The sequence below is a fragment of the Ovis aries genome, chromosome 3, assembly GCF_016772045.2.
Source record: "Ovis aries strain OAR_USU_Benz2616 breed Rambouillet chromosome 3, ARS-UI_Ramb_v3.0, whole genome shotgun sequence".
Classification (NCBI taxonomy): Eukaryota; Metazoa; Chordata; class Mammalia; order Artiodactyla; family Bovidae; genus Ovis; species Ovis aries.
This window is the reverse complement of record NC_056056.1, coordinates 58,398,216-58,424,424: the sequence shown is the minus strand read 5'-3', so window position 1 is coordinate 58,424,424 and position 26,209 is coordinate 58,398,216. Positions and strand designations below refer to the sequence as shown.

General features: G+C 39.4%; 1 protein-coding gene across 3 annotated transcripts in view; it reads left to right on the top strand.

The window, feature by feature from the left end:
- LOC101107266 (charged multivesicular body protein 3) overlaps positions 1-26,209 on the top strand; it is an 87,556-nt gene that overhangs the window by 57,772 nt on the left and 3,575 nt on the right. For 2 of the 3 annotated variants that reach the window (XM_012169683.5, XM_004005892.6), the window contains 3 exons: positions 8,261-8,440; positions 21,365-21,486; positions 24,931-25,045. In XM_012169683.5, coding sequence (XP_012025073.1) covers positions 8,261-8,440; positions 21,365-21,486; positions 24,931-25,045 — 417 coding nt within the window. Of the gene's footprint in view, positions 1-8,260; positions 8,441-16,536; positions 16,567-21,364; positions 21,487-24,930; positions 25,046-26,209 lie in introns of all 3 variants that reach the window. The other variant, XM_042246067.2, reaches the window with a different exon arrangement.

Genomic DNA, 26,209 nt, shown 5'->3' with positions numbered 1-26,209 from the left:
TTCAGTAATTGCAGTAGGCAGGCTCAGTAGTTGCAGAGTGTGGGCTCTAGATCATGCAGGCTTTATTAGTTGTGGCACATTGACTCAGTAGTTAAGGCTCATGGGCCCTAGGGCATGAGCTCAGTAGATGTTGTAAACAGGCTTTAGTTGCTCTGTGGCATGTGAAATCTTGGACCAGGGATCAAACCCATGTCCTCTGCACTGGCAGGTGGATTCTTATTCACTATACCATCAGGGAAGTCCAACAACACTTTGATTTTAGACTTCTGTGTACCAGAATTAAAGAATAAATTTTTGTTGTTTTAAGCAATTAAAAAAAAAAACCTAAATAAAGTTCTTCCTACTTATAAAGAAATGGTTTTATGTAAGTCAGATTAAATAAATTGTACACACATGTTCATAACAGCATAATTCTCAATAGCAGAAGGTATAAATAACCCAAATTTCTATTGATAGATGAATACATAAACAAAATGAAGTATATACATACAATGGGATATTTATTCAGTCTTTAAAAAGAAGGAAATTCTGATACATGGTATCACATAAATGAGTCATGAAAACATTATGAAGTAAAATAAGCCAGACACAATGGGATAAATACTCTGATTACACTGAGTCTGATTTATAGAGACAGAAAGAATAGTGATTACCAGGGAATGTGAAGAAGGAAAAATGGAGAGTCACTGTTAATATGAACAGAGTTTCAACAAGAAACGAAGGGAAAGTTCAGGAGATAGTGATGATGGCTGTACAACAGTGTAAGTGTACTTAATATCAATGAACTGTATATTTTTAAATGGTTTACATTCATCAGTTTATGTACATATGATATCAGTTATATGTGGAATGTAAACTATGATACAAATGAGCATATCTATGAAACAGAAACAGACTCAGAGATAGAGAACAGACTTGTGGTTGCTGGGTGGTGAGGAGGGTTTAGGAGAGGGAAGGATTGGTCAAATGGTAATTAATTCTGTAGTTAATTTTAGAGGAGCCACAATAGCATTTTCCGCAGCACTGTACCATTTTACATCCCTGACATCAAGGACTAAGACAATCAAAAACAACCGCAGGGACTTCTCCAGTGGCTTAGACACCGTACTTCCACTGCAGGGGGCCTGGGTTTGATCTCTGGTCAGGGAAGTAGATCCCACATGCCACCACTAAGACTTGGTATGGCCAAATAAATAAATAAAATATTAAATAACAAAGAGAAGCAACCACATATACTGGGGAATATAGGTGGTCACTGTGCATGCCCAGGGAAATACACAGGTTCTAAAAAGACCTGAAAAGGCTAAGTTTACATCTCAGGATGATCTCAGTACAGAGATACCCTACAGCAATAAAACCAAACAAAAAAGCCTGTCAAACCCTAGGAAAATCTAACTTCCAGAGTTATCATCTTAAAAAGCTTAAATGTCCAGTTTTCAAAATAACAACAAGATCACAAGGTATCAAAAAAACAGGAAAGTATGGACCATTGAAAGGATATGAACAGAAAAGTTCCCTGAAAAAGACCAGATGGCAGATTTACTAACCAAGACTTTAAAACAACCATCTTAAAGACATGCAGAGAACTAAAGTAAGGTGTGAACAAAGTCAAGAAAATGATATATAAGCAAAATGGAAGTATAAGTAAAGAGACAGAAAACATGAACAAGAAGCAAAAAGAAATTATGCACCTGGAAAATATAACATTCAATGAAAAAATTGCTAGAGTTATTCAGAAGCAGATTTGAGCAGGTAGAAGAAGTAATGAACTTGAAAATAGTACAGTTGAAATGGTCAAGTCTGAGGAACAGAAGGGAAAAAGAAAATGAAGCAAACAGAGCCTAAGGGACCTGTTGGAAACCATCAGTTGGGGCAGCATACATATTGTGGATGTCCCAGAAGGAAAGGCAAGAGAGAAGGGGCAAAGAGATTATTTGAGGAAATAAAGATAAAAACTTAACATATTTCATGAAAAATGTGAATATAACCACCCAAGAAGTTCCACACACACTAAGGTGGAATAAACTCAAGAGGCCCATGCCAAGGCATATTATAATCAAACTATAGAAAGACAAGGAGTGAATGTTTAAAGCAGCAAGAAATGGCTTCTCACATACAAGGGATCCTGAATAAGACTTTCAACAGATTTCTTATCAGAAATATTGAGCGCCAGAAGGAAGTGAGTTTATATATTTTAAGTGCTGGAAGAAGATACCGGTATATCAAGAATCCTATATCCAGCAAAACAAAGGCGTGACAGTCCTACTTAAATGAAAGCTGATTGGGTTTGTTATCCCTAGACTTGCCTTGGCAAGAAATGCTAAAGCATGTCCTTCCGGTTGATAGATAGTAACAGCTTGTTACTATAGATAGTTACAATAGTTAGTAACTTAAAACTATTAAAAAAAAAAGTCTCCATTAAAGATAAATGCATGGGCAATTATAAAAGCTAATATTTTTGTAACTTTGGTTTGTAACTTCATTTTTTGTTTTCACATGATTTAGGGGACTTGTGCATTTAAAAATATATTAGGCTTTATTTTTTAACATATAGTGCAGACAGATGTACTTTTGTGACATTAGTAACTGAATGGGGGTGCAGACAAAACTGTAAAGAAGTAAAGTTTTTGTATAATATTAAAGTTAAGCTCATATAAATTCAAATTAGTGTTATCACATTAGTATATTAAGTGCATTCACCATGATAATCACAGAGAAAGTAGATATAAATTATACCCAGAAGCAAATGAAAAGGGACTTGAAAAGTTTCACCATAAGAAAAGACATAAGCACAGAAGAAGATAATGTAGGAAATGAAGGATAAAAAACTATAAGACCTACAGACAAGGCAAAATGGAAGAATTAAGCCCCTGCTCATCAGTAATTACTTTTTTAAAATTAATTTTTGTTGGCATATAGTTGCTTTCCAATGTTGTGTTAGTTTCTGCCGTACAGCGAAGTTCTGTGTATACATATATCTCCTCTTTTTTAAAGATTTCCTTCCCATAGTAATTACTTAAAATATAAATAAATTAAATTCTCCAATCAAAAATAGACCTTGGCAGAATGGGGGAAAATGACCCTAGTGTATACTATATATAAGAGACTCACTTTAGATCCAAAGATACAAATAGGTTTTGAAAGTGAAAGAAAGGAAAAAGATATGCCATAGAAATAGTAACTTAAAGGATGGAGGCTGCTGTACTAATATAAGGTAAACTTTAAATCAAAAAAGATTACAAGAGTCAAAGAAGGACATTATATTTTAATACAATAAGATGTAACAGTTATATACACCTATGCACCTAATGGCACATGGTTAAAATATATGAAGGTAAGTAGATTCTACAACAGTAGTTGAAGACTTTAATATAACTCATTCCCAAAAGTGGATATATAATAACCAAATTAGTAAGGGTCAAAGATGACTTGAACAGCACAGCAGTCAACTAGATCCAACAGACATGTATAGAATACTCAATGCAACAACAACAGAATACACATTCTTAAGTGCACAAGGTACATTATCCAGGATAGATTTTCAAATTGTAGATGAAGAAGTTGAATTATCTGTTTGCCGGTAATGTGATCTTACATGTATAAAACCCTAAAGATTTCACAACCCGACTATTAGAACTAGTAAATGAATTTAGCAAAGTTGCAAGATACAAAACAAAAATCACTTGTATTATTTTATATGCTAGTAGCTGGAAAAGGAAATTAAGAAAACAGTGCCATTTATGATAGTACCAAAAAATAAAATACTTAGGAATTTCGTTAACCTAGGGGGTGAAAGGCTTATGATGAAAGCTATAAGATATTGCTGAAAGAAATTAAAGGCATAAATACATGGGAAGACATCCTATATTCATGGATTAGAATAATTAATACTGTTAAGATGTCATAGCACCCAGTGTGATCTATAGAGTCATTGCAGTCCTTATGGAAATCCCAGTAATGTTTTTTGAAGAAATGGAAAAAGATCTATCCTAAACTTCATATGGGATCTCAAGTGATTCCAGAGAGCAAAAAAAAAAAAAAAACAAAAAAAACACAAAAACATTGAAAAAGAACAAAATTAGAAATTCACACCTCTTTATTTCAAACCCTGTTGGATGTTTACAGAACATTCCATCCAAAAGCAGCAGAATACATATTCTTTTCAGGTACACATAGAACATTCTCCAGGATAAATCACATGGTAGACCACAAAACAAGATCAAAAGAGTATCAACCATCTTTTCTAACTACAATGCTATGGGACTGCAATACTATGAGAAATCAACTATAAAGGGGAAAAAACTGCAAACACAAACTCATAGAGATTAAACAGTATGCTACTCAAAAGCCAGTGGGTTACTGAAGAACTCAAAGAGGAAACCAAAAACTACTTAGAGTCAGGGAATTCCCTGGCAGTCCAGTGGTTTGGACTCTACTCTTCTCGCCTACTACTACTACTGCTACTAAGTCACTTCAGTCGTGTCCGACTCTGTGTGACCCCATAGATGGCAGCCCACCAGGCTCCCCCATCTGTGGGATTCTCCAGGCAAGAACACTGGAGTGGGTTGCCATTTCCTTCTTCAGTTTTCCTTTAAAATTGGAGGAAGTTACAGTTCAGTACACACAGGCAAAGTCATATCCGACTCTTTGTGACCCCGTGGACTATAGCCCACCAGGCTCCTCTATCCATGAAATTCTCTAGGCAAGAATACTGGAGTAGGTTACCACTGCCTTCTCCAAGGAATCCTGCTTAGGGCCCAGGTTTGATCCCTGGTTGAGGAAGTAAGATCCCACAAGCCATGCAGTGCAGCAAAAAATAGAAAAAAATAATTATGTGGAGTCAAGTGAAAATGGAAACAAAGCAATCCAAAATCTATGGCACACAGCAAAAGCATTTCTGAGGGAAGTTTATAGCAATATAAGCCTACCACAGGAAACAAGAAAAAAATTTCAAACAACCTAACCTTATACATAAAGGAACTAGGATAAACAACTTGCAAACCCAAAGTTAGTAGGAGGAATGAATAAAGAAGATCAGAGCAAAAATAAATGAAATAGAAAATTTTAAAGAAAAGTAGAAAAAATCAGTGAAAGTAAAAGGTGGTTCTTTGAGAAGATAAACAAAATTTAAAAATCTGTAGCTAGGCTCATCAAGAAAAAGAGAGGGCCTAGTAAATAAAATCAGAAAGGAAAAAGTAGAACTTAAAATTGACACTAGAGAAATACAAAGAATTATAGGAGATTACTATGGACAGATTACTACAAGAAATGGGTGAATTTTTAGAAATAGAGTCTTCCAAGATTGAATCAAGAAGAAATAAAAAATGTGAATAGACCTATTACCAGTAATGAAATTAAATCAGCAAGAAAACAACTCCCAAGAAACAAAAGTTGAGGACCAAAGAGTTTAATGGGTGAATTCTACCAAATATTTAAAGAAGAGTTTACATCTGTCCTTCTCAAACTATTCCAAACATTCGAATAGGAAAGAAAACTCCCAAACTCATTCTTTGAGCCCAGATCACCCTGATGTCAAAACCAGACAAAGATACCACACACAAAATAGAAAAATACAGGCCATATCGCTGATGAACATAGATGCAAAAATTCCCAACAAAATATTAGCAACCAAATTCACCAGTACATTGAAAAGGATTATACTCCATGATCAAGTGGCATTTTATCCCAAGGATGCAAGGATGGTTCAGTTTATGCAAACTATACATTGTGATATACCACGTTAATAAACTGAAGAATGAAAATCATACAGTCATCTCAAAAAATACAGCAAAAACTTTTGACATAATTAAACATCCATTTATGATATAAAACTCAGCAAAGGGACTAGAGAAGGTACATCACTCAACATAATAAAGGCTATCTATGACCAGCCTATAGCCAACATCATATTCAAGAGTGAAGAGCCGAAAGAAAGCATTTCCTCTAAGATCAGGAAAAAGACAAGGGTGGCCCACTTTTGCACTCTTTATGTAATATAGCCTTGGAAGTCCTAGCCATACAGTCAGACAAGAAAAAGATATAAAATGATCCAAACTGGTAAGAAAGAACTGTTACTCTTTGAAGATGACATGATACTATGTATAGAAAACCCTAAAGATACCACCAAATAACTATTAGAAATAATAAGTGAATTCAGTAAGGTTGTAGCATACAAAATTAATATAGAGAAATCTTATGTTTTTTTTTTAACAACAAACCATCAGAAAGAGAAGTTAAGAAAACAATTCCATTTACAGTTGCATCAAAGAGAATAAAGTGCCTAGGAGTAAATCAAATGAAGGAGGTAAAAATCTTGTATTTAGAAAACTGTAAGATGTTGATGAAATAAACTGAAAATGACACAAACAACTATCCCATGTGAATGAGTTTGAAGAATTAATATTGTTAAAATAACTACTACTCAGAGTCATCTATAGATTGACTTCAATACCTATTAGAATTCCAGTGGCATTTTTCACTGAACAAATAATCTCAAATTTATATAGACACATAAAAAACCTCAAATAGGCAATAAAACTGATTTTTAAAATGGGCAGAGAACCTGAATAGGCATTTTTCCAAAGAAGACAACAAAGAAATGAAAAGATGCTCAACATCACTAATCATCAGGAAAATGCAAATCAAAACCAGAGTGAGACACTGTCTCACACCTGTGGAAAATGGCTATTATTAAAAAGATAGCAAATAAAAATTGTTGGATTGGGATGGGGAGAATGGGGAACCCTTGTGCAATATTGATGGAAACGTAAATTGGTGTAGCAACTATGGAAAACAGCACAGAGGTTCTTCAAAAAACTAGAACTACCATATAATCCAGCAGTTATATGTCTGGGTATTTCCCCAAAGGAAACAAAGACACTAATTTGGAATGATATATTCATCCCTGTGTTTACTGCAGCATTACTCACAGTAGCCAAGATATGAAAGCAACCTCAGTACCCATGATAGATGAATAGCTAAAGATGTTGTGTGTATATATATATATGCTAGAATATTACTCAGCCATGAAAAGGAACAAAATCTTGTTGTTTGTGACAGCATGATGGACCTCAAGGGAATTATGCTAAGTGAAATAAGACAGAGAAAGAAAATACCATATGATTTCACATATATGTGGAATCTCAAAAACAAAACAAATGAACAAACATAGCAAAACAGAAACAGTTACTGAGGCAGAGAGCAAATGGTGGTCAGAAGGGAGGGGTGCAGGGGAATGAGTGAAATAGATAAGGGAGATCAAGAGGTGCAAACTTCCAGTTACAAAATAAACGAATCACAGGGATAAAATGTACAGAGTGGGAAATATAATCAATAATAATAATATATCTTTTATGATGATGGATGGTAACTAGACTTGTGGTGATCATTTTGTAATGCACAGAAATACCAAATCACTATGCTGTGCACCAGGACCTATCATAGTGCCATAGGCCACTTATAGTTCAAAAAACCACAAACAAGCAAATTCATAGAAAAAGAGATAAGGTTTGTGGTCGCCAGAGGTCTAGTTTGCAGGGAGTGAGAATTGGATGAAGGTGGTCAAAAGGTACTGACTTCAGTATAAGATGAATAAGCACTAGGGATGTCATGTATGACAGGATAAATATAATTGATGCTGCTGTATGTTATATATGAAAGCTGTTAAGAGAGAGTAAATCCCGAGTTCTCATCACAAGGAAGAAGTGTTTTTCTGTGTTTTATATTTGTATGAGATGATGGATGTTAACTAAACTTAACATGATCATTTCGTGATGTGTGTCAGTGAGTCATCACCCTGTGTTGTGACACTTCTAGCATGTTCAGGCTTTCCTTAAGTTGCAGGTTCCTTAATACCAGTACCAACAGATGTTAGAATGGGCTTGCAAAAGCAGTTTTGAAATTTTATCTGGTGTAATAGGATTTGTTTTTCTGTTTAACTTTTATTACTTTAATGTGATATTGGAAATAATATTAGAAATAATTTATTATTTTTATTTGGTTTGTATCCTCCTGTTTCCTGCTTAATAGACACGTTTAGATCACAGTGAGAACAGATTTCAGTGCTAGAAAATCTCCTCCTTGTTCTTCAGTTGCTAAGTCATGTCTAACTCCTTGAGACCCCATGGAATGCTACACACCAGGCTTCCCTGTCCTTTAGTATCTCCCCAAGTTTGCTCAAAGTCATGTCCATTGAGTCAGTGATGCCATCTCCTGGTTTACCCTTAATCTTTTGGTGTTTTGTGTTCTGTCCTAAATTTAGATATCCAAAGAGAAGAAGAAAAAGTGAAACGATCTGTGAAAGATGCTGCCAAGAAGGGTCAGAAGGATGTCTGTGTGGTTCTGGCTAAGGAGATGATCAGGTCAAGGAAGGCCGTGAGCAAGCTCTACGCATCCAAGGCGCACATGAACTCCGTGCTCATGGGGATGAAGAACCAGCTGGGTAAGACAGCGGTTCTTGCGACCACCTCATTAACTGAGGCTCTTCCCATTATCCTAACACTAGTTTCCTTGAATAGGAAGAACAGTCTCAGCTCTGGCATTTATTCTGTATACTGTCTTAGTTGGGGAGTTACACAAAAGCAAAATAATACTTACTACTTTCATTTATATTTTACTGTTATTGATTTACTTTTGCCGGTGTTGTTGAAGTAATGGGAACGTCTATAGCTCAACCTACTTCTTTAGAATTTAGGCTATTTCCTCATGTGAACAGTGTTGAAAAATGACCTGAAGGTTGAGTCCTAGGAATAAGAAGTGGGCCCAGGCCTTAGAGAGGACGAAGAAAGAGCTTCCTCTGTCCTGGACCCAGAGCTGCCTCAAGTAGGATTTTACATAGTCTAAGCTTGGCTTCGGCTTTTACTCTCCTCCTTCTTGGCCTCATCTCTGGTCTCAGCCTGAGGCTTTCTTACATCTTAGGAACCTGCCAGCCATGTATTAGGTATTCAGCATACATATGGACTTAATTTTTTTTTTAACTCATAATATTTAAGAAGAAACCTACTAATCTACTTAGCTTTCAGAATCCAGTATAATATGGTTTGCCATCTTTCACAGGCATCTGTCTCCAGGTCACTCACAGCTTGAGGCATAGGTTACATTTTACATCCAGTTGGTTTCTGTTCTTACTTAACTTTGGCTAAATGAAGAAATCCTAACCCAGAACTAGAGTTCTTTGAGAATGGCAGCAAATGACTGTCGGGTAATTCGACAGAGTACAGACTCTGAAATTACAGGGAAATTTTTCCACTAAAGGATATCTTCAGGGAATTCCCTGGTGGTCCACTGGTTAGGACCTCATGCTTTCACTGTCAGGGCCCAAGTTTAAGCCTTGGTCTCAGGAACTAAGATCCCACAAGCTGTATGGCATGGCCAGAAAAAAAAACAAACAGCATCTTCAACTCTGTCAGTTACTATTCTGATGAGTACATCACATTCAAGAATTAGAAGACTTGAATGTTTCAGTTTAGAGGCTGGTGCCACATGAGTGCCTGATTCATTATTTGGTTGTATTTGGCTCTGAAAGTATTTCTTTATGTTCAATTTCAACATTTGGATGTGGGTTTTTATTTTCACTATGCCTAATAGTGAATGTATCAGTTTCTTTCTCCAGATACTGAAGAAAATAATCCATGAATTGAGAAAGAGTTAAAGAAAAATAAGACAAACTATTTGTACTGTATCTTCTTAACTTTTAAAAACTGTTATTTTAGCCCAAAAGTGATGTATTTAGGCTGTTTAAATATTGGATAAATAACCTACACATATGCCTTTTGGACAAGCCGAGTATTCAGTACCAGAGAGAAACTGTAATCTTACTGTTATTTTGAAAACTAAATACCCTTTACAGCCATCAGTGAAAGCTTCATATTTACTTCTGTTTTTTCTGCAGCCAGCTGAAAAGGTACGTGTTCAATTGACTATGATAAGATTATTTAAAATTTTTTCAGCATTTCCTTTATTGGATCAACATCAGAAAACGTTCAGCTTATTTTGCGTTTTCTCTTCCTATGAATAAGACACTATATACATAGACTATTCTCCCCAGTTGCAAAGATAATATATTGGATGCTTATGTACCTAACAAGGGCTTCCCTTGTAGCTCAGCTGGTAAAGAATCCAGTTGCAGTGCAGGAGACCCTGCTTTGATTCTTGGGTCAGGCAGATCTGCTGGAGAAGGGATAGGCTACCCACTCCATTATTCTTGGGCTTCCCTGGTGGCTCAGCTGGTAAAGAATCCGCTTGCAATGTGGGAGACCTGGGTTCGATCCCTGGGTTGGGAAGATCCCCTGGAGAAGGGAACAGCTATCCACTCCAGTATTCTGGCCTGGAGAATTCCATGGACTGTATATCCATGGGGCCACAAAGGTCAGATAGACTGAGTGACTTTCACATGTACCTGACACTCAGAACCAATGAAATTTGACATTTTATTATATTTGCTTCAGTTTTTATATTAGAAAGCAGTATTACTAAACTTGAAGCTTCTCTGATATATCTTTCCAACCCCATTCCCTTCTCTTTCAACCTCCCCAGAGGTAACCATTATCATATTAAAATGTATATAAACAGTATTATATTTTGTGTCTCATTCTGCATTGTTTCCCATTTATCATTGTAAGGTTGAAATATACCCATATAATAATATATTTTGGTATGATATTTACCATACCAACTTAATGATGAATACGTTTTGAGATGATGAATATGTATTTTTAACTCCTAGGTGGTATTGCCTCCTTTGAATGTATCACATTTTATTTTTCTTTTCCCTGTTGATGGACATTTAAGCTTTTTTCAGTTTTTACTATTACTTACAGTGCTGCGATGAATGTCTTTTCACTTTTGCACATGTTTTTCTTTAGGACAGTTATATCCTCAGAAGTGGAATTGCTGCATTAAAAATAGCTGGGTTCAAATTCTACTAGAACTGCAGAATTACTCTCCAAAGAGGCTAATTTGTATTCCTACCAGCAGCAGATGAGGGTTCTTTTTTCTGAACCTTTTCATCAGCCCTTGTCAGACTTTTTAATTTTTGAGAAATGTTATAACATCTCTCTGGGAGCTAGTGGGCTTGATCACACTCTTCTATTCACCTTTTCTTCCTACGAACTGAATCCAAAATATCTTATCAAGAAATTACCGCTCACAAATATTCACTAATCTACATGAAAAAAATCTCTTCTCCTGTAGCATGTACTTCCAATAAAGAACATAACACAGCATAGTCAAGAGCCTGTTATTCTTTAAATATATACCCATAACAACATATATTGTTGTTTCAAATATATAGTCTTTGTGGCTTTATCACACCTGCAAAGTAAAATGTCTGCTATTTGATACTTACATTAAAATACTCTTTCTAGCTCCTCTCCTCTTTTCCATCTTTCCTTTCTCCCTGTAGGTGAGCTCATCTAACCTCGTGCCTTTAAACGCCATTGATATCCAGATTTTTATCTTCAGGCCTGACTTGCAGGGTATTGCTGGCATCTCCACTCATTCTCAATGGGTATGTCAAAACTAATATGCCCATCCAAGCATCTTGGCTAGCCTTACTTCAACTATATCCCCAACTTCTCCCTGTGTTTCCCCCTGAGAATCCAAGACTTCTTGTAGTTTCTTCTGCAGATGTTTCCACATGGGTTTCTAAAAGACAAAGAGTTCCATCGTTTATGTTCCTTGGTCTTTCAGGTCTTGAGTATGTTAATGTGATCATTTCATTTCCACTGTATTTTCTGTTTCTTTCTGATAGGAAAAGATTTTAGTCAAATGCTAGATTTCCTGGGCTGATCCTTTATAATTTTATTTTTTAATCTTTCCTGTTTTCACTTTGGAAGTAATAATAGTACCTTCCTCATAGGGTAGTTGTGAGGCTTAATTCAGTGCCTGGCCCTTGGTAATTGCTATATGTTTGGGTTCTAAATATAATTTTTGTTACCATCATCAATTTTGTCTTTGTGTTCTGCCTTCTAAACTCACTTTCTAAATTTTCTCTATTTTTTGTCTCTTTTCTTGAATTTATTTTATCTGTCTTAATTTTTGGAAAAGAGTTCTCTGATCTTTATTTTTAAAATATCATTTTATTCTTATTTCATGAATATAATATTTATTATTGATAGTTTTTAAAAATATACATTCTTTTTTATTATGGCTTACCCAGGACATTGAATATTGCTCCCTGTGCCATATGGTAGTAGGACCTTGTTTTCCATCCATAGTAGGGCCTTGTTTTCCATCCATTCTGTATGTACTAGTTTGCATCTACTAACCTTAACTCCTAGTCCATTCCTTCCCTACCTCCTTAATAGCTTAAAAAAATTTTTTTTATGTTCCTTGCATTGTTTCTCAGAGCGCCTTCTCCCCACCACCCTTTTCTTCCTTATTTCTTTCCTCTTTTTATGAGAGAGGGAGGGAAAAGAGTGGATTAAGTATGAGTTTCATAAGAAGCTTCTGCAGTCTTCTCAGGCAGGTAGCTTAAGCTACAAAGAGAAAAATTATAATTCATGTAATAAATCCATTTCTTTTAGCCACTATTATATGCCAGATATATTTCAGGGCACCAGACATAAAATAGTGAACTGTACAGACACAGTCATTGGCCTCTAGTTTTGGCGTAAAAAGCAAAAATAAATAAATTTAGTAAAAAGAAACATACCTAATAAAATGATAAACTTAATTAAGTAAATGGGTATTTATAAATGCACATTGTAATGAGCACTGCTGCTATTGCTAAGTCATTTCAGTCGTGTCCGACTCTGTGTGATCCCATAGACAGCAGCCCACCAGGCTACCCCATCCCTAGGATTCTCCAGGCAAGAACACTGGAGTGGGTTGCCATTTCCTTCTGTAGTGCATGAAAGTGAGAAGTGAAAGTGAGCACTGCTGCTACTGCTGCTAAGTCGCTTCAGTCGTGTCCAACTCTGTGCGACCCCATAGATGGCTCCTCTGTCTCTGGGATTCTCCAGGCAAGAATACTGGAGTGGGGTGCCATTGCCTTCTCCAATGCATGAAAGTGAAAAGCGAAAGTGAAGTCGCTCAGTTGTGCCAGCTCTTCGCGACCCCATGGACTGCAGCCTACCAGGCTCCTCTGTCCATGGGACTTTCCAGGCAAGAGTACTGGAGTGGGGTGCCATTGCCCTAGATTATAAAAGGGAAATGCACTCAAGGGTGGCTCCTTTCAGTCTCTGATGATATCTGAAGGATGAGTAATTAAAGGGAGGGCTTATTCCAACCAGAGTGTCAGCGACCTATGTGAAGGCCCTAGGCCAAAAGAACTATGTATTTGAACCCTAAAGGAAGTAGTTCTGGGAGGTTGGGGTACCTGGGTGCAAAGGGGAAGGATGGCTGAAAAGGATGAGCAGGGAGGTGAAGAAAACAGTTGGGACAGCTGTAAGGAGAGCAGGGCTTTTCAGATTCCAATGTGGAGGCCCTGCAGATCAGCTGCAGAAGGGGTGCAGAAGCAGAGCTCTGAGGGAGAGCTAGAGAGGCGTCCAGGTAGAGGAATGGGGGCCCGGAGGCACAGGTGGAGTAGTTCAGACTGCTTAGCAAACAGCCCTTGATTCAGTGTGACACGAGTGCTTGACAGGGTAGTGGGAGGTGAGGCTGGAAAGGTAATCTGCAGTCAGAGTTTGGAACACTCAGCTGAGGGTGGTGACTTCCTCTCCTAGACAGGAGAGAGCCTCATCGAGTACTGTGAGCACAGCTGCAGGTGCAGCCAGGCAGGAGGCAGGGGGACCTGAGAGGGGATGGTCAGGGCCCAGCTGGGTTAGTCTGGTAGGATGAGTGGGAGAGAGGACATTGGAGAACTGCTCTGGATGCCAAGTAAGTGAACGTGGTGAAGGTAGAAATAAGCCTAAGGTGCTCCAGACTCTGAACCCAGAAAGAGCACAGGGCATTTAAAGACTCTGGAAACCCAGAAGGAGGGAGAAACAGGCCTAAGAGAGACAGAAGACTCTACTTGGGGCTGTCCAGACTGGCTCCACGCAGGTCACCCTGCTTCCCCAGCACCTCAGCATAGTGCCTGGCAGAGGAATCCCCTGGGAGAGTTGTTGAGGGGGTTTATAGTTAGATGTTGTCTGTTGGCAAATTAAATACAACAGAGAAGGTAACTGATAATAGAACCCAGAACAGAGAGGGAGGGGGACGTCTACATCTTCGGACTGAGAAGAGAAAACTAGAAATACTGTGACATGAGTTCCCATGTCCCCATCCCACCCTGAGCCTGTTACAGTTTGAAAAGCCACCATTTGATGAAGTCATTTCTTCTCTTTAAGGTGTTTCTCTTTTCAAATGCAGATGTCCCTGGGAGGGGTGGTGTATTAAGCCCTGTCAGCTATTAATACATTGTCACGATTAGATGTTTTCCAAGTGTTACTTTCTGACAGCAGCTTCTTGCAGAACAAGACAGATGATGAGTATGTTTTGGTTGGGAGAGAAAGTTAAGAGAAGCTAAGAAGGTGGGGCGGGAAACAAAACTATCATATGGTCCAGAAATTCCACTTCTGGATAAGTAAGGATTGAAAGCAGGGACTCCAAACAGATATTTTTACATCCATGTTTATAGCAGCATTTTGCATAACAGGCAAAAGGTAAGGACAATTCAGTTGTCCATTGAAAGATGAAGGGATAAACAAAACATGGTATATATAGTTCAGTGGACTACTGTTCAGCCTTAAAAAGGAAGGAGGTTTGGGGGACTTCTCTGGGCTGGGAAGACCCCCTGGAGAAGGAAAAGGCTATCTACTCCATTATTCTGGCCTGGAGAATTCCAAGGACTATATATATATATAGCCCATGGCGTCACAAAGAGTCAGACACAACAGAGCGACTTTCACTTCCACTGGTGGTCCAGTAGTTAATACTCTGCCTTCCAATGCAGGGGGCGATGGTTCAATTCCTGTTCAGGAAACTAGTATCTCACATGCTGCAGGGTGCAGCCAAATATTTAAAATATAAAAAAGGAGGAAGTTCTGACACATTACAACTTTGGGTACTTTGAAGGCATTATGCTAAGTGCAGTATGCTTGTCACCAAAGGCCAGATGCTATGTGATTCCACTTCTGTGAGGTATCGAGAATAGTCAGAATCATAGAGAAAGTGGAATGGTGGTTGCCAAGAGGTGGAGGGAGAGGGGAATGGGGAGTTAAGAGTTTAATGGGGATGAAACTTTATAAATTCAAATTCTGTAGAGCTTCACCATTTTCATATGAAATATTTTTCCTTGCACAAACAAAATGCAATATAAACAGAAAAATTTTAAAGGGTAAAAAACATCTCGCTAGTGAATTGATTGTCTCCATTGTTTTATATTTGATTTTAGTCATTACTCATACGAATACTTATTTTACTCAGCTGTAAGTGTAGTGTGAGTGCCCATGGTTGGCATTAGGTGAGAGTGGCTGGAGGTAATCAGCCTTTTGGAATCTTAAGCCTTATCTATCCCTGTAGTGGGCTTCCCTGGTGACTTAGCTGGTAAAGAATCCTGCAGTGTGGGAGACCTGGGTTCTATCCCTGGGTTGCAGAGATCCCCTGGAGAAGGGAAAGGCTACCCACTCTAGTATTCTGGCCTGGAGAATTCCATGGACTGTATGGTCCATGGGGTCAGAAAGAGTTGGACACCTTGTGCCTTAACTTTGTGAAACATCATTGTAAGACTCCATATTTTCTTAATAACTGTTCATTCTGCTTATAATGGCCATGTTTAAGATGGCTTTTGCGAGTGTGTTGCTCTGTGGGGCCCTTGCTCTCAAGGAATTGCATTTCACTGTTGATGCCATTTTTAATATTTTTTTCTGATTTATTTAAATTTAGTTATAATTGCCACAAGAACCTGTGATAAGTGGAAACAACTTTGTAATTTTGTTGCTTTAATTATTGAAATCAGACTCAGAATTCTATTTCCATTGGTCTTTGCATCTATGATTATGAAGCTAAATCTATAGCTGCTTTATTTCCATATTTGGTTATTGTTATAATTTATAGCAGAACTTGTATTTGTGTGTGTGTGTGTTTCATTTGTAACTCTAGCAGGCATAGTAACATAATGTTGCTTTGTTTTTATATACTCTTTTCTGAGGGTTTTTTTTTTTAATTAAGCTTTTTGAGAGAATTGTAGATTCACATACATAGAGTTGTAAGAAATAATACAGAGAGATTCTGTGTATACCCTGTACCCATTTTCCCCCAATGGTAACATTTTGCAGAGTTAAAGTAAGTGTTACAACCAGGAGGTTGGCATTGATACAGTCAAGCTTTAGAATTCTTCCAGTTTCCATCTTTACAGGGATATCTCATGCCACACATCTGTAACCACACTCACTCCCCTCCCACCCCCACCCTCTCTTTATATCTGGCAATCAGTAATCTGGTTTTTTTTTTTTTCCTAACTTATTATTTTGTATTGGAGTATAGCAGGTTACCAAAAAATAGTTTCAGGTGAACAGCTAAGGGGCTTAGCCATACGTATACATGTATCCATTCTCCCCCAAACTCCCCTCCCATCCTGGCTGCCACATTAATTTTATAATTTTATTATTTCAGAAATGTTATACAAATGGAATCAGCTCATATGTAAGTAACCTCTTAGGATTGGCTTTTTTTCTTTTTTATTGACATGTAATCGACATACCCTATTATACTAGTTTCAGATGTACAGAATAGTGATTTGACATTTATATACTTTACAACTTGATCACCTCAGTAAATCTAATGACTATTACCCTACAAAGTTATTGCATTATTACTGACTGTAATTCCCTGTGCGGGTCTTTACATTCCCATGACTTATTTTATATTAAATTACTAGAAGCTTCATGGGCACCTTGTCTTTGACAAAGGAGGCAAGAATATACAGCAGAGAAAAGATAGCCTCTTTAGTATGTTGGTGCTGGGAAAACTGGACAGCTGCATGTAAAGGAATGAAACTAGAACACCTCCTAATACCATACACAAAGATAAACTCAAAATGGATTAAAGACTTAAATGTAAGGCCAGAAACTATGAAGCTCTTAGAGGAAATCATAGGCAATACACTTCTTGACATAAACCACAGCAAGATCCTCTATGACCCACCTCCTAGAGTAATAGAAATAAAAACGAAAATAAACAGGTAGGACCTAATTAAACTTAAAAACTTTTGCACAGCAAAGGAAACAATAAACAAGGTGAAAAGATAGCCCTCAGAATAGGAGAAAGTAATAGCAAATGAAAAGTGTTAATCTCTAAAATATACAAGCAGCTCATGCAGCTCAATACCAGAAAAACAAACAACCCAATCAAAAAGTGGGCAGAAGATCTAAACAGACGTTTCTCCAAAGACGACATACAGATGGCTGATAAACACAGGGAAAGATGCTCAGCATTGCTCATTATTAGAGAAATACAAATCAAAACTACAGTGAGGTATCACCTCGCGCCAGTCAGAATAGCCATCATAGAAAGCACAAAGCGCTCTAAGCGTGAAATGCTCATGTGTTTCACAAGCCCCTCTGCGTGACTGTGACCCTTCTCAGTTTAAATGTCAGCTAGCCTTTATAATGCTAACTTTATGTTTTCTGTAGAATATTAACCTTTTTATTTTTGGAGATTCTTATTTTACTGTGAAATGTATACAGCTGAAAATTTTCTGTGCTCCGCCTATTCATCCCTCCCACCCTTAACTCCTGGCAATCACTGATCTTTTTACTGTCTCCATAATTTTCCCTTTTTTGAGACTGTCATATATACTTGGAATCATACTGTATGTAGCCTTTTAGATTTTCTTTTAAAAAAATATTTATTTATTATCTATTTAATTTTTGGCTGTGCTAGGTCGCCATTACTGCACATGGGCTTTCTCTCGTTGCCGCTAGTGGGGGGTACTCTCTCACTGTAGTGCACAGACTTCTCGTTGCAGTGGCCTGTCTGGTTGTGGAGTATAGGCTCTAGGGCACATGGGCTCAGTACTTGTAGTGCATGGGCTTATTAGTTGCTCCATGGCATACGGAATCTTCCCAGACTAGAGATTGAACCCATGTCCCCTGCATTGGCAGGTGAATTTTTAACCACTGGACCACCAGGGAATTCCTAGATTGACTTCTTTCACTTAGTAATATACATAAAAGGTTCCTCCATGTTTTTTCAAGAAAGCTTATTTCTTTTTAGTGCTGATTAATATTCACTGTGTTGATGTCCCACACTCTGTTATCCATTATTGTTCACTTGCAAGCCACGTCTTGGTTGATTCTGAGTTTTGGCAATTATGAATAAAGTTCTTGTAAACATTCATGTGCAAGTTTTTGTGTATACATAAGTTTTTAACTCCTTTGAGTTAAAATACCAAGGAGGTCTATTGTCGGATCATATGTTAAGAGTATATATTTAGTTTTGTAAGGAGCTGACAAACCGTCTTCTAAAGTGGCTGTACCATTTTGCATTCCCACCAGCAATGACTGAGAGTTCCTATTGCTCCACATCCTCACCAGCATTTGATATCAGTGTTTTGGGTTTTGTCCAGTCTAATAGGTGTGTACTGGTACCTCATTGTTGTTTTAATTTGCATTTCCCTAATGACATAGGATGTTGAACATCTTTTTATGTGCACTTTTTTCTGCCATCTGTATGTCTTCTCTGAGTTGCTTGTTTAGGTATCCTGCCTATTTTTAATTGGGCTGTTCATTTCCTTATTGATGATAAATATAGATACTTATATTAGATAATTGGAGAAGGCACTGGCGACCCACTCCAGTATTCTTGCCTGGAAACTCCCATGGACAGAGGAGCCTGGTAGGCTGCAGTCCATGGGGTTGCAAAGACTCGGACACGACTGAGCGACTTCACTTTCACTTTTCACTTTCATGCATTGGAGAAGGAAATGGCAACCCACTCCAGTGTTCTTGCCTGGAGAATCCCAGGGACGGGGGAGCCTGGTGGGCTGCCGTCCATGGGGTCGCACAGAGTCGGACACGACTGACGCGACTTAGCAGTAGCAGCAGCATATTAGATAATAAATATGACATAGATGATATTTATCATTGATGGTAAATATGACACTTTAAGAGCTTTAAGAGTTCTTTGTATATGTTAGACCGCAATCTTTTTCATCATAAATGTCTGATGAAAATCTTTTCTTCCAGCTTTTGGCTTGTTTTCTCATTCTCTTGTGGGGATAACTGTGTTTACTTATAAAATAATTTTTTTCTGACATGTGCTTTTTTTCCTTGTGTAACAGAAAAAATATTTTGGTCCTATCTTTTATTTTTCTCATATCTTTTGGTTTTGAGATTCCAGGGTTCATATACATTTATTTTGTCCTTTTAAAAATCCACTTCACCAGTGCTTGACTGGTTATCAAATTAAATATTGCTGGAATTAATTTTGTTTCTAAATTCAGCTTTGATTCATCTTTTCCCCACTATATTGAGTCTTCCTTTTCTTATTTTAGCAATCAGTAATTCATACCTTTTTCAAAATGCAAATGTTTCAGTATTTAACTTAACACTTGTCACACCATATTTTTCTGTTTCCATTTATTTTTGCTATTTCAAAAAAGTTTATTGAACACATGTCATGTTCAATCCCAGAGCCACTCCCTCTGGGATACAGACTCAGGATGCAAATTAGAATAAAACATCGGCCTGTGTAGACATCCAGCTTTTATCATTCAAACAGAACTATGTGGAATTTGTTTTATTTTTACCTTTCTTCTCTTCCTCCCATCATTTACCTTTTTACAACAATCAGTAGTAACTTCAACACTTTGGAATTTGTCTTTTTTATAATGGCATAATTCATTCCTATTTTAGCCATACAGATGCTTGATACTGCCTTTTCCCTATTCACAGGAAATTAAGAATGCAAGGGAAGTGAAGTATTCTCTGCAACTAGTGAACTTCTTACTCCTGTAGAAAAATCACAAAATACTGAGTGTGTTGGATGGGCACTTCTCTGGTCGTCCATTCCTTGCCCCTTGTTTCCCTTAGCTGCTACAGCTTCCTGGAGTCTGGATTCCGACAGTAGATGGGTGCTGGTTCCCAGTGTAGCTGGGGGGCCCTGTTTTGGCTAACAGATGAACACGAGGCATTTCTCAGAACATTTGTCTCATGAAATTTCAAAACAGATTTGAAGGGTGGCCAACAAAGGTCTGTCTAGTCAAGGCTATGGTTTTTCCAGTAGTCGTGTATGGATGTGAGAGTTGGACTATGAAGAAAGCTGAGCACTGAAGAATTGAAGCTTTTGAACTGTGGTGTTGGAGAAAACTTTTGAGAGTCTCTTGGACTGCAAGGAGATCCAACCAGTTCATCCTAAAGGAGATCAGTCCTGGGTGTTGACTGGAAGGACGGATGTTGAAGCTGAAACTCCAAATACTTTGGCCACCTGATGCAAAGAGCTGACTCATTTGAAAAGATCCTGATGCTGGGAAAGATTGAGGGCAGGAGAAGGGGACGACAGAGGATGAGATGGTTGGATGGCATCACTGACTCAATGGACATGAGTTTGGGTGGACTCTGGGAGTTGGTGATGGACAGGAGGCCTGGCGTGCTGCAGTTCATGGGGTCGCAAAGAGTCAGACATGACTGAGCAACTGAACTGAACTGAACAACTCTATTTTGACCTGTTAAAAACTTATGGGGGGAGAAATCATAATTTGTTACTACCATGATTTATTTTAAAGAATATGGGGATTTCCCTGACGGTCCAGGGGTTAAGAATCCACCTTCCAGTGCAAGGGAGGTAGTTTTGATCCCTGGTTGGGGAACTGAGATCCCACATGCCTCAGGGCAACGAAGCCTGCATGCTGCACGAAAGATCTTGTGTGCCTCAACTAAGACTCCACACAGTCAAATAAATAAATATTGAAAAGAAGAATATATAGTATGTGTGTGATCTTGGACTATAGAGAAATTTTTCTAACTGTAGCCACCTTACACTAACACACATTTTCTCTTATTTTCCTGTTGACCAGTAGCAGGTCCCTCCCAGAGCAGCCACAATCCGTCAGCTGGTGTGTGGGAAGCATTGCTTGGGTTGCCTAAAGCCTCTTTTCCAGTCTGGCCCTGGCAAGGCCTAGAGACATTCTTCTGTGTGTGACTTGTCCTGATGTCACAGTTGTTCCTAGCTAGCTTCATTCCCTCAGGGTCAGACTCAGGCCTTCAGGTGTGAGTCTTGGTGTGCCTGAAGAATTTGTACCGATTGTAGCCAAAGTAGCACCCAGTTTAGCAAAGTCAGTCTCGGTCAGCCAGCACAGTCATGCAGTCTACAGGTACATAAATAGCTCTGGGAGCCCGCCCACTCCTGCTGGCTTTTATCAGAGTAGCTTGTGATTTGCCTGTCTGTCTGTTCCATCCTGTGCCACATTGTGTTGAGCGATGCTGTCATCTTTGCCTTTCAGCGGTTTTGCGAGTGGCTGGTTCCCTGCAGAAGAGCACAGAAGTGATGAAGGCCATGCAGAGTCTTGTAAAGATCCCGGAAATCCAGGCCACCATGCGGGAGCTGTCCAAAGAGATGATGAAGGTGACCTGGGGCTGACCCTGTGTCCTCTTCCAGAGCACTAGGAGTCAGCCAGCGGCAGAGCCTGGGCCAGTGTGGATAGGAGCAGACACGTCATTGTGGCCCAGCAGACATGATTTTGAGGATAGAAGCGATGGATTTTTTTTGTTTTTTTTTTTTTGTATTTTATTTTTTTAATTATTATGTTTAACACCAGGACAAAATACAAAACAAAACAAAAATTGGTGTATAGCCAATTAACAATGTTGTGATAGTTTCAGGTGAAGTGAAGGGACTCAGCCATTCATATACATGTATCCGTTCTATGCCAAACCCCCTTCCCATCCATGCTAGCACATAACATTGAGCAGAGTTCCACGTGCTATACAATAGGTTTTTGTTTGTTATCCATTTTAAATACAGCAGTGTGTACATGACCTTCCCCCCAACTACCATGAATTCTTTTCTCAGTCTGTTAGTCTCTTTCTGTTTTGTAAGTAAGTTCATTTGGGTCATTTCCTTTTAGAGTCCACATATAAGGGATGTCGTATGATATTTTTCCTTCTCTGTCTGACTTCACTCAATATGACACTCTCTAGGTCCATCCATGTTGCTGCAAATAGCCTTATTTCATTCTTTTAATGGCTGAGTAATATTCCATGGTATTTATATACCACATCGTCTTTATCCATTCTTCTAGAGGACAGAGGCTGTTAACACTGAAGTTGTCTGGGCTGAGCATGGCAGAGGCTGGGTCAGATTGCCATTTTTCCTTAGAAGAAGCAATGGTGTATGTAGATCTCCAGGGGAGGTGGGTTCCCAGAGTTTGGGGAGCTCAGGATTATGGACTCTGAGGTGAACAAGGAAACAGCAGAAAACCCAGGTTCCTCCATTTGTACCAGAGGAGTGTTAGTGAAGCAGGCAAGGCAGGTGGTTCAGGACCAGGGGTTGGCAAAGTTTTTTTGTAAAGGGCTGGATAGTAAATGTATGTTTTATTTCCTGGGCCATAGGTCTCTGTTGTAACTACTCAACTCTACTTTGTAGTTTAAAAATAGCTGTAGATAATATGTAAACAAATGAGCATGACTGTGTTCTCATAAAACATTATTTGTAAAAGTCAGCAGTGGATTGGGTTTGGCCTGTAGCTGGCTGACCCCTGTATTAGACCAGAAAGTGAAGTTTCTCAGTTGTGCTAGACTCTTTGTGACCCCATGGACTTAGCCCACCAGGCTCCTCTGTCCATGGGATTCTCCAGACAAGAATATGGAGTGGGTTGCCATTGCCTTCTCCAGGGGATCTTCCCAACCCAGGGATCAAACCTAGGTCTCCTGCATTGCAGGTGGATTCTTTACCATCTGAGCCACCAGGGAAGCCCAGATAAAGGAACTGAGAACCAATTAGAAAGCAGTAAACACCTGCTGCCCCAGGACCAGGGCCTGGCAGGGACCTGCACCAGTGGCTTTGGATGGGGGACAGGGCTCAGGAGTGTGCTATTACTGAGCCCCCAGCTGCCTGTGGTGTAGCACACACGCTCTGCTGGAGAGTTCTCCCAGCCACCTTGAGATGTTGGTATTTTCTTCCCTGTTTTACACAGGAGTAGGAAACTGAGTCTTCAAGTTGCCAGGTGACTTGCCTGAGTGGCCTTGGTAGGAGAGGACAGGCCTGGGGTTGGAGCACAAAGGCCTGAGCTGTACCAGAGGACTTGGTGCTAGGCAGACCCACCAGTGCTGCTTCACAGCTGTGAGCCTGTGGCCTGAGAATCCTCCTGTATGGCAATGCAGAGAACCTGCCTCCCTTCCTCCCAGGGGATTGGATGTATGAACTTGAGTTGTAAACAGGGCTCCTGAGCCCAGGAGAGGGGAAGAGGAGAAGAAAGTTAAAAGAAAGGCAGCATCAAAAGCCCAGAACCCAGGTCTTTGGAAGGAGAAATCCCTGAGCAGTGATCAGGATGGAACCAGGTTAGTGGGATGTATCCTCTGAGAGTGATACGTGGGTGTCTCACCCCACGTTGTGATGTCTGTCTATCTAGAGCTGGTTAACATGGTCCTTCTTGGAGTGATTTCATGCCTGCTCACTGACCCATAAGCCACTGAGATCTGAGGGTGGGGTATTGATTTTAGAATCTGGAATCTCTTCCACAAAAGTTTCTGAGCACTGAAAATAATATAGCTTTGGAGGAAGGCATGTATGTAGTAGATAATATTTCCTAAATTCATACAAGGATGCCTCTCTAGCTGCAAACGGAAGCTTCTGCTGGGGTCTCAGCACATCAAGGGCGAAGAAACAGTCTTACCCATTCCATGAGTCTCCAGACCCAGGGCTGTCTGTGGCACAAAGCAGACATTTGGTGAATGAATGGTTGCTAGCTGGATGAATGAATAAATGAATGGCCACTTACTCCTCCAGGATGTGGAAGGCTGTTCGAGTCAGGTTCCCCTGGGCTCTTTTAACCGAGTTAGTATGTATTGATCCAGCAGTAAGATCCATTCTCCCAGGCCAGAGGGCTCCACTTGCAACCTTGAATGTGAATTTGTTGGTTCATTTTGTTTGGAGGAAAAGGGTCTGAGCGTGGGCAGAATACAGAACTAGCTAGATTGATACATTAAGAATCACCTGAGTGGTCTGACAGCAGGACAGAGGGCTTGCTTTAAGTCTGATGCTGTCAGCACAGTCGGTGAGGGTCCTGCCCTGCCTGAGTGTGGCGGAGCAAGGGCTGGAGCTGCCACACGTGATCTCATGCTCGCAGGACGCTGCTCCGCGAGGGGCACTGTTGGCCGGTGTTAGAAGGCAGTTTTCTTATGTCTGTAGTGGGGCTGTGCTCTTGAGAATGAAGTAGGCTGATTGGCTGGCATCGGGCTGCTGGGCATGGGACTCACTGTAGGGAGTGTGGACACTGCCTTGTTGGGTCCAGAAACGTTGACTTATCAGTTCTCTTAGGTTTTGGTGAATTGACTGATCCTTACCAGACCCGTCAGACTGACTCTGGGCCAGCAGCTATCACGTGGACCTGCTGGAGTACAGGCCTTTACTGGGTTCCATGGAGCCCCACCCTGCTCTTGGTATTTGTTATCATAGTGTCTTCTGTGACTCCAGCCTATTTTGATACTGTGTCTGAACTCCTGGGCTCATAGATTTGCGACATCAGGGCAAATGCTTCCTGAGACAGCACCCTCTCGTCTCAGCAGGTTGTTCCCCACGTGCTGCATTATCGTCTGAGTTACTCTGTGAAACTGCTGATAGAGGCCCCCCTCCAACCTTAGTACTAAATTTGGAGAGCAGTTTCCCTTTGGCTTTTTGCTTCCTTCAGAGAGGGCAGACAGCATGTGGTGTTTCCTGTGGCTTAGACCTGGGAAGGGTGGACTGGACTCATAGACACCAGAGCTCAGTTGGTGAGCTGGGCCCCCAGGGACATCTGCGAGGAATGGATTTAACAGTTGTGGGAAGTGACATGGTTTATTCTATATTTAGGCTGGGATCATAGAAGAGATATTAGAGGACACTTTTGAAAGCATGGACGATCAAGAAGAAATGGAAGAAGCAGCAGAGATGGAAATTGACAGAATTCTGTTTGAAATCACCGCAGGTATGACCCAAGACCCTTCCTCTTTCTCCTCTCCTTTTGTGGCCATCCTCCCTGCATTCATAAGATTAACTAGTAGCTTTTTCTTCAGGTTCTAACTCCCTTCCACATTTCTTACTTTATTTTTTAATTTTCATTTAATTTATGTTTGTCTGTGCTTGGTTTTTGTTGATGCCCGCAGGCTTTTCTCTAGCTGTGGCAAGCACGGGGACTCTAGTTGTGGTGTGCGGGCTTCTCATTGTGGTGGCTCCTCTTGTTGTGGAGCATGGGCTCTGGGGCACACAGGCTTTACTAGTTGTGCCGTAAGAGCACAGTAGTTGTGGCTTTGGGGCTCTAGAGCACAGGCTCAGTAGTTGTGGCGCACAAGCTTAGTTGCTCTTCAGCATGTGGGATCCTTCTAGACCTGCGTCTCCTTGATTGGCAGCCAGATTCTTTACCAGGTTTCTTTACTGAGCCAGCTGGGAAGCCTCCACATTTCTTACTTTGGATTATGCAAGTTATTACTTGAAAAACAAGCATAATATCTATATTTTATAAAATTCAAAGATAAAGAATTTTTTGGTCCTGTATTCTGCTGTCAGGAGCTTAAACTAGTATAGACTTTCTTGAAAGCAGTGTGGCAGTAGCAAAGCTCCTGAGCTCACAGATTGGCTTCTGGGAACTTACTCTAGTAATTTAAGATTTAGCTCAAGGATGTCTGTAGTATTATTGATAATACTGAAAAGTTTGAAACAAGCTAAGTGCCTAATAATAGAATATTGGTTAAATCCATTGTGTTACATCTATGGTAATAGAATATGTTATAGTTGTTGTTACACAGAGATGTATTTATTGACATGGAAAGATGTTCATAACATGTGAAGAGAGCACTGTTACTGAAATACATATTGTTTAAAAAAACACATCTATTGAAAAAGTCTAGCAGGGGGATAAATAAAAAGAATAGTTATCTATGAGGGATGGTTCATGAGCTTTTAAACTGTATTTTCACTTCTAGACTTTCTGAGTTTTATGTTTTAACAAAACTCACTAGATTTAATTTTTATTTGTTTTCAACTATTGGGGGGAAAGAACGCTCCAAGAAAATGTTTTGTAATGATTTAGAAACAACTTAGTGTTACTGAGAGAGAATATTTAACATCTTCATGAATCTTGAAAATTAAGTAC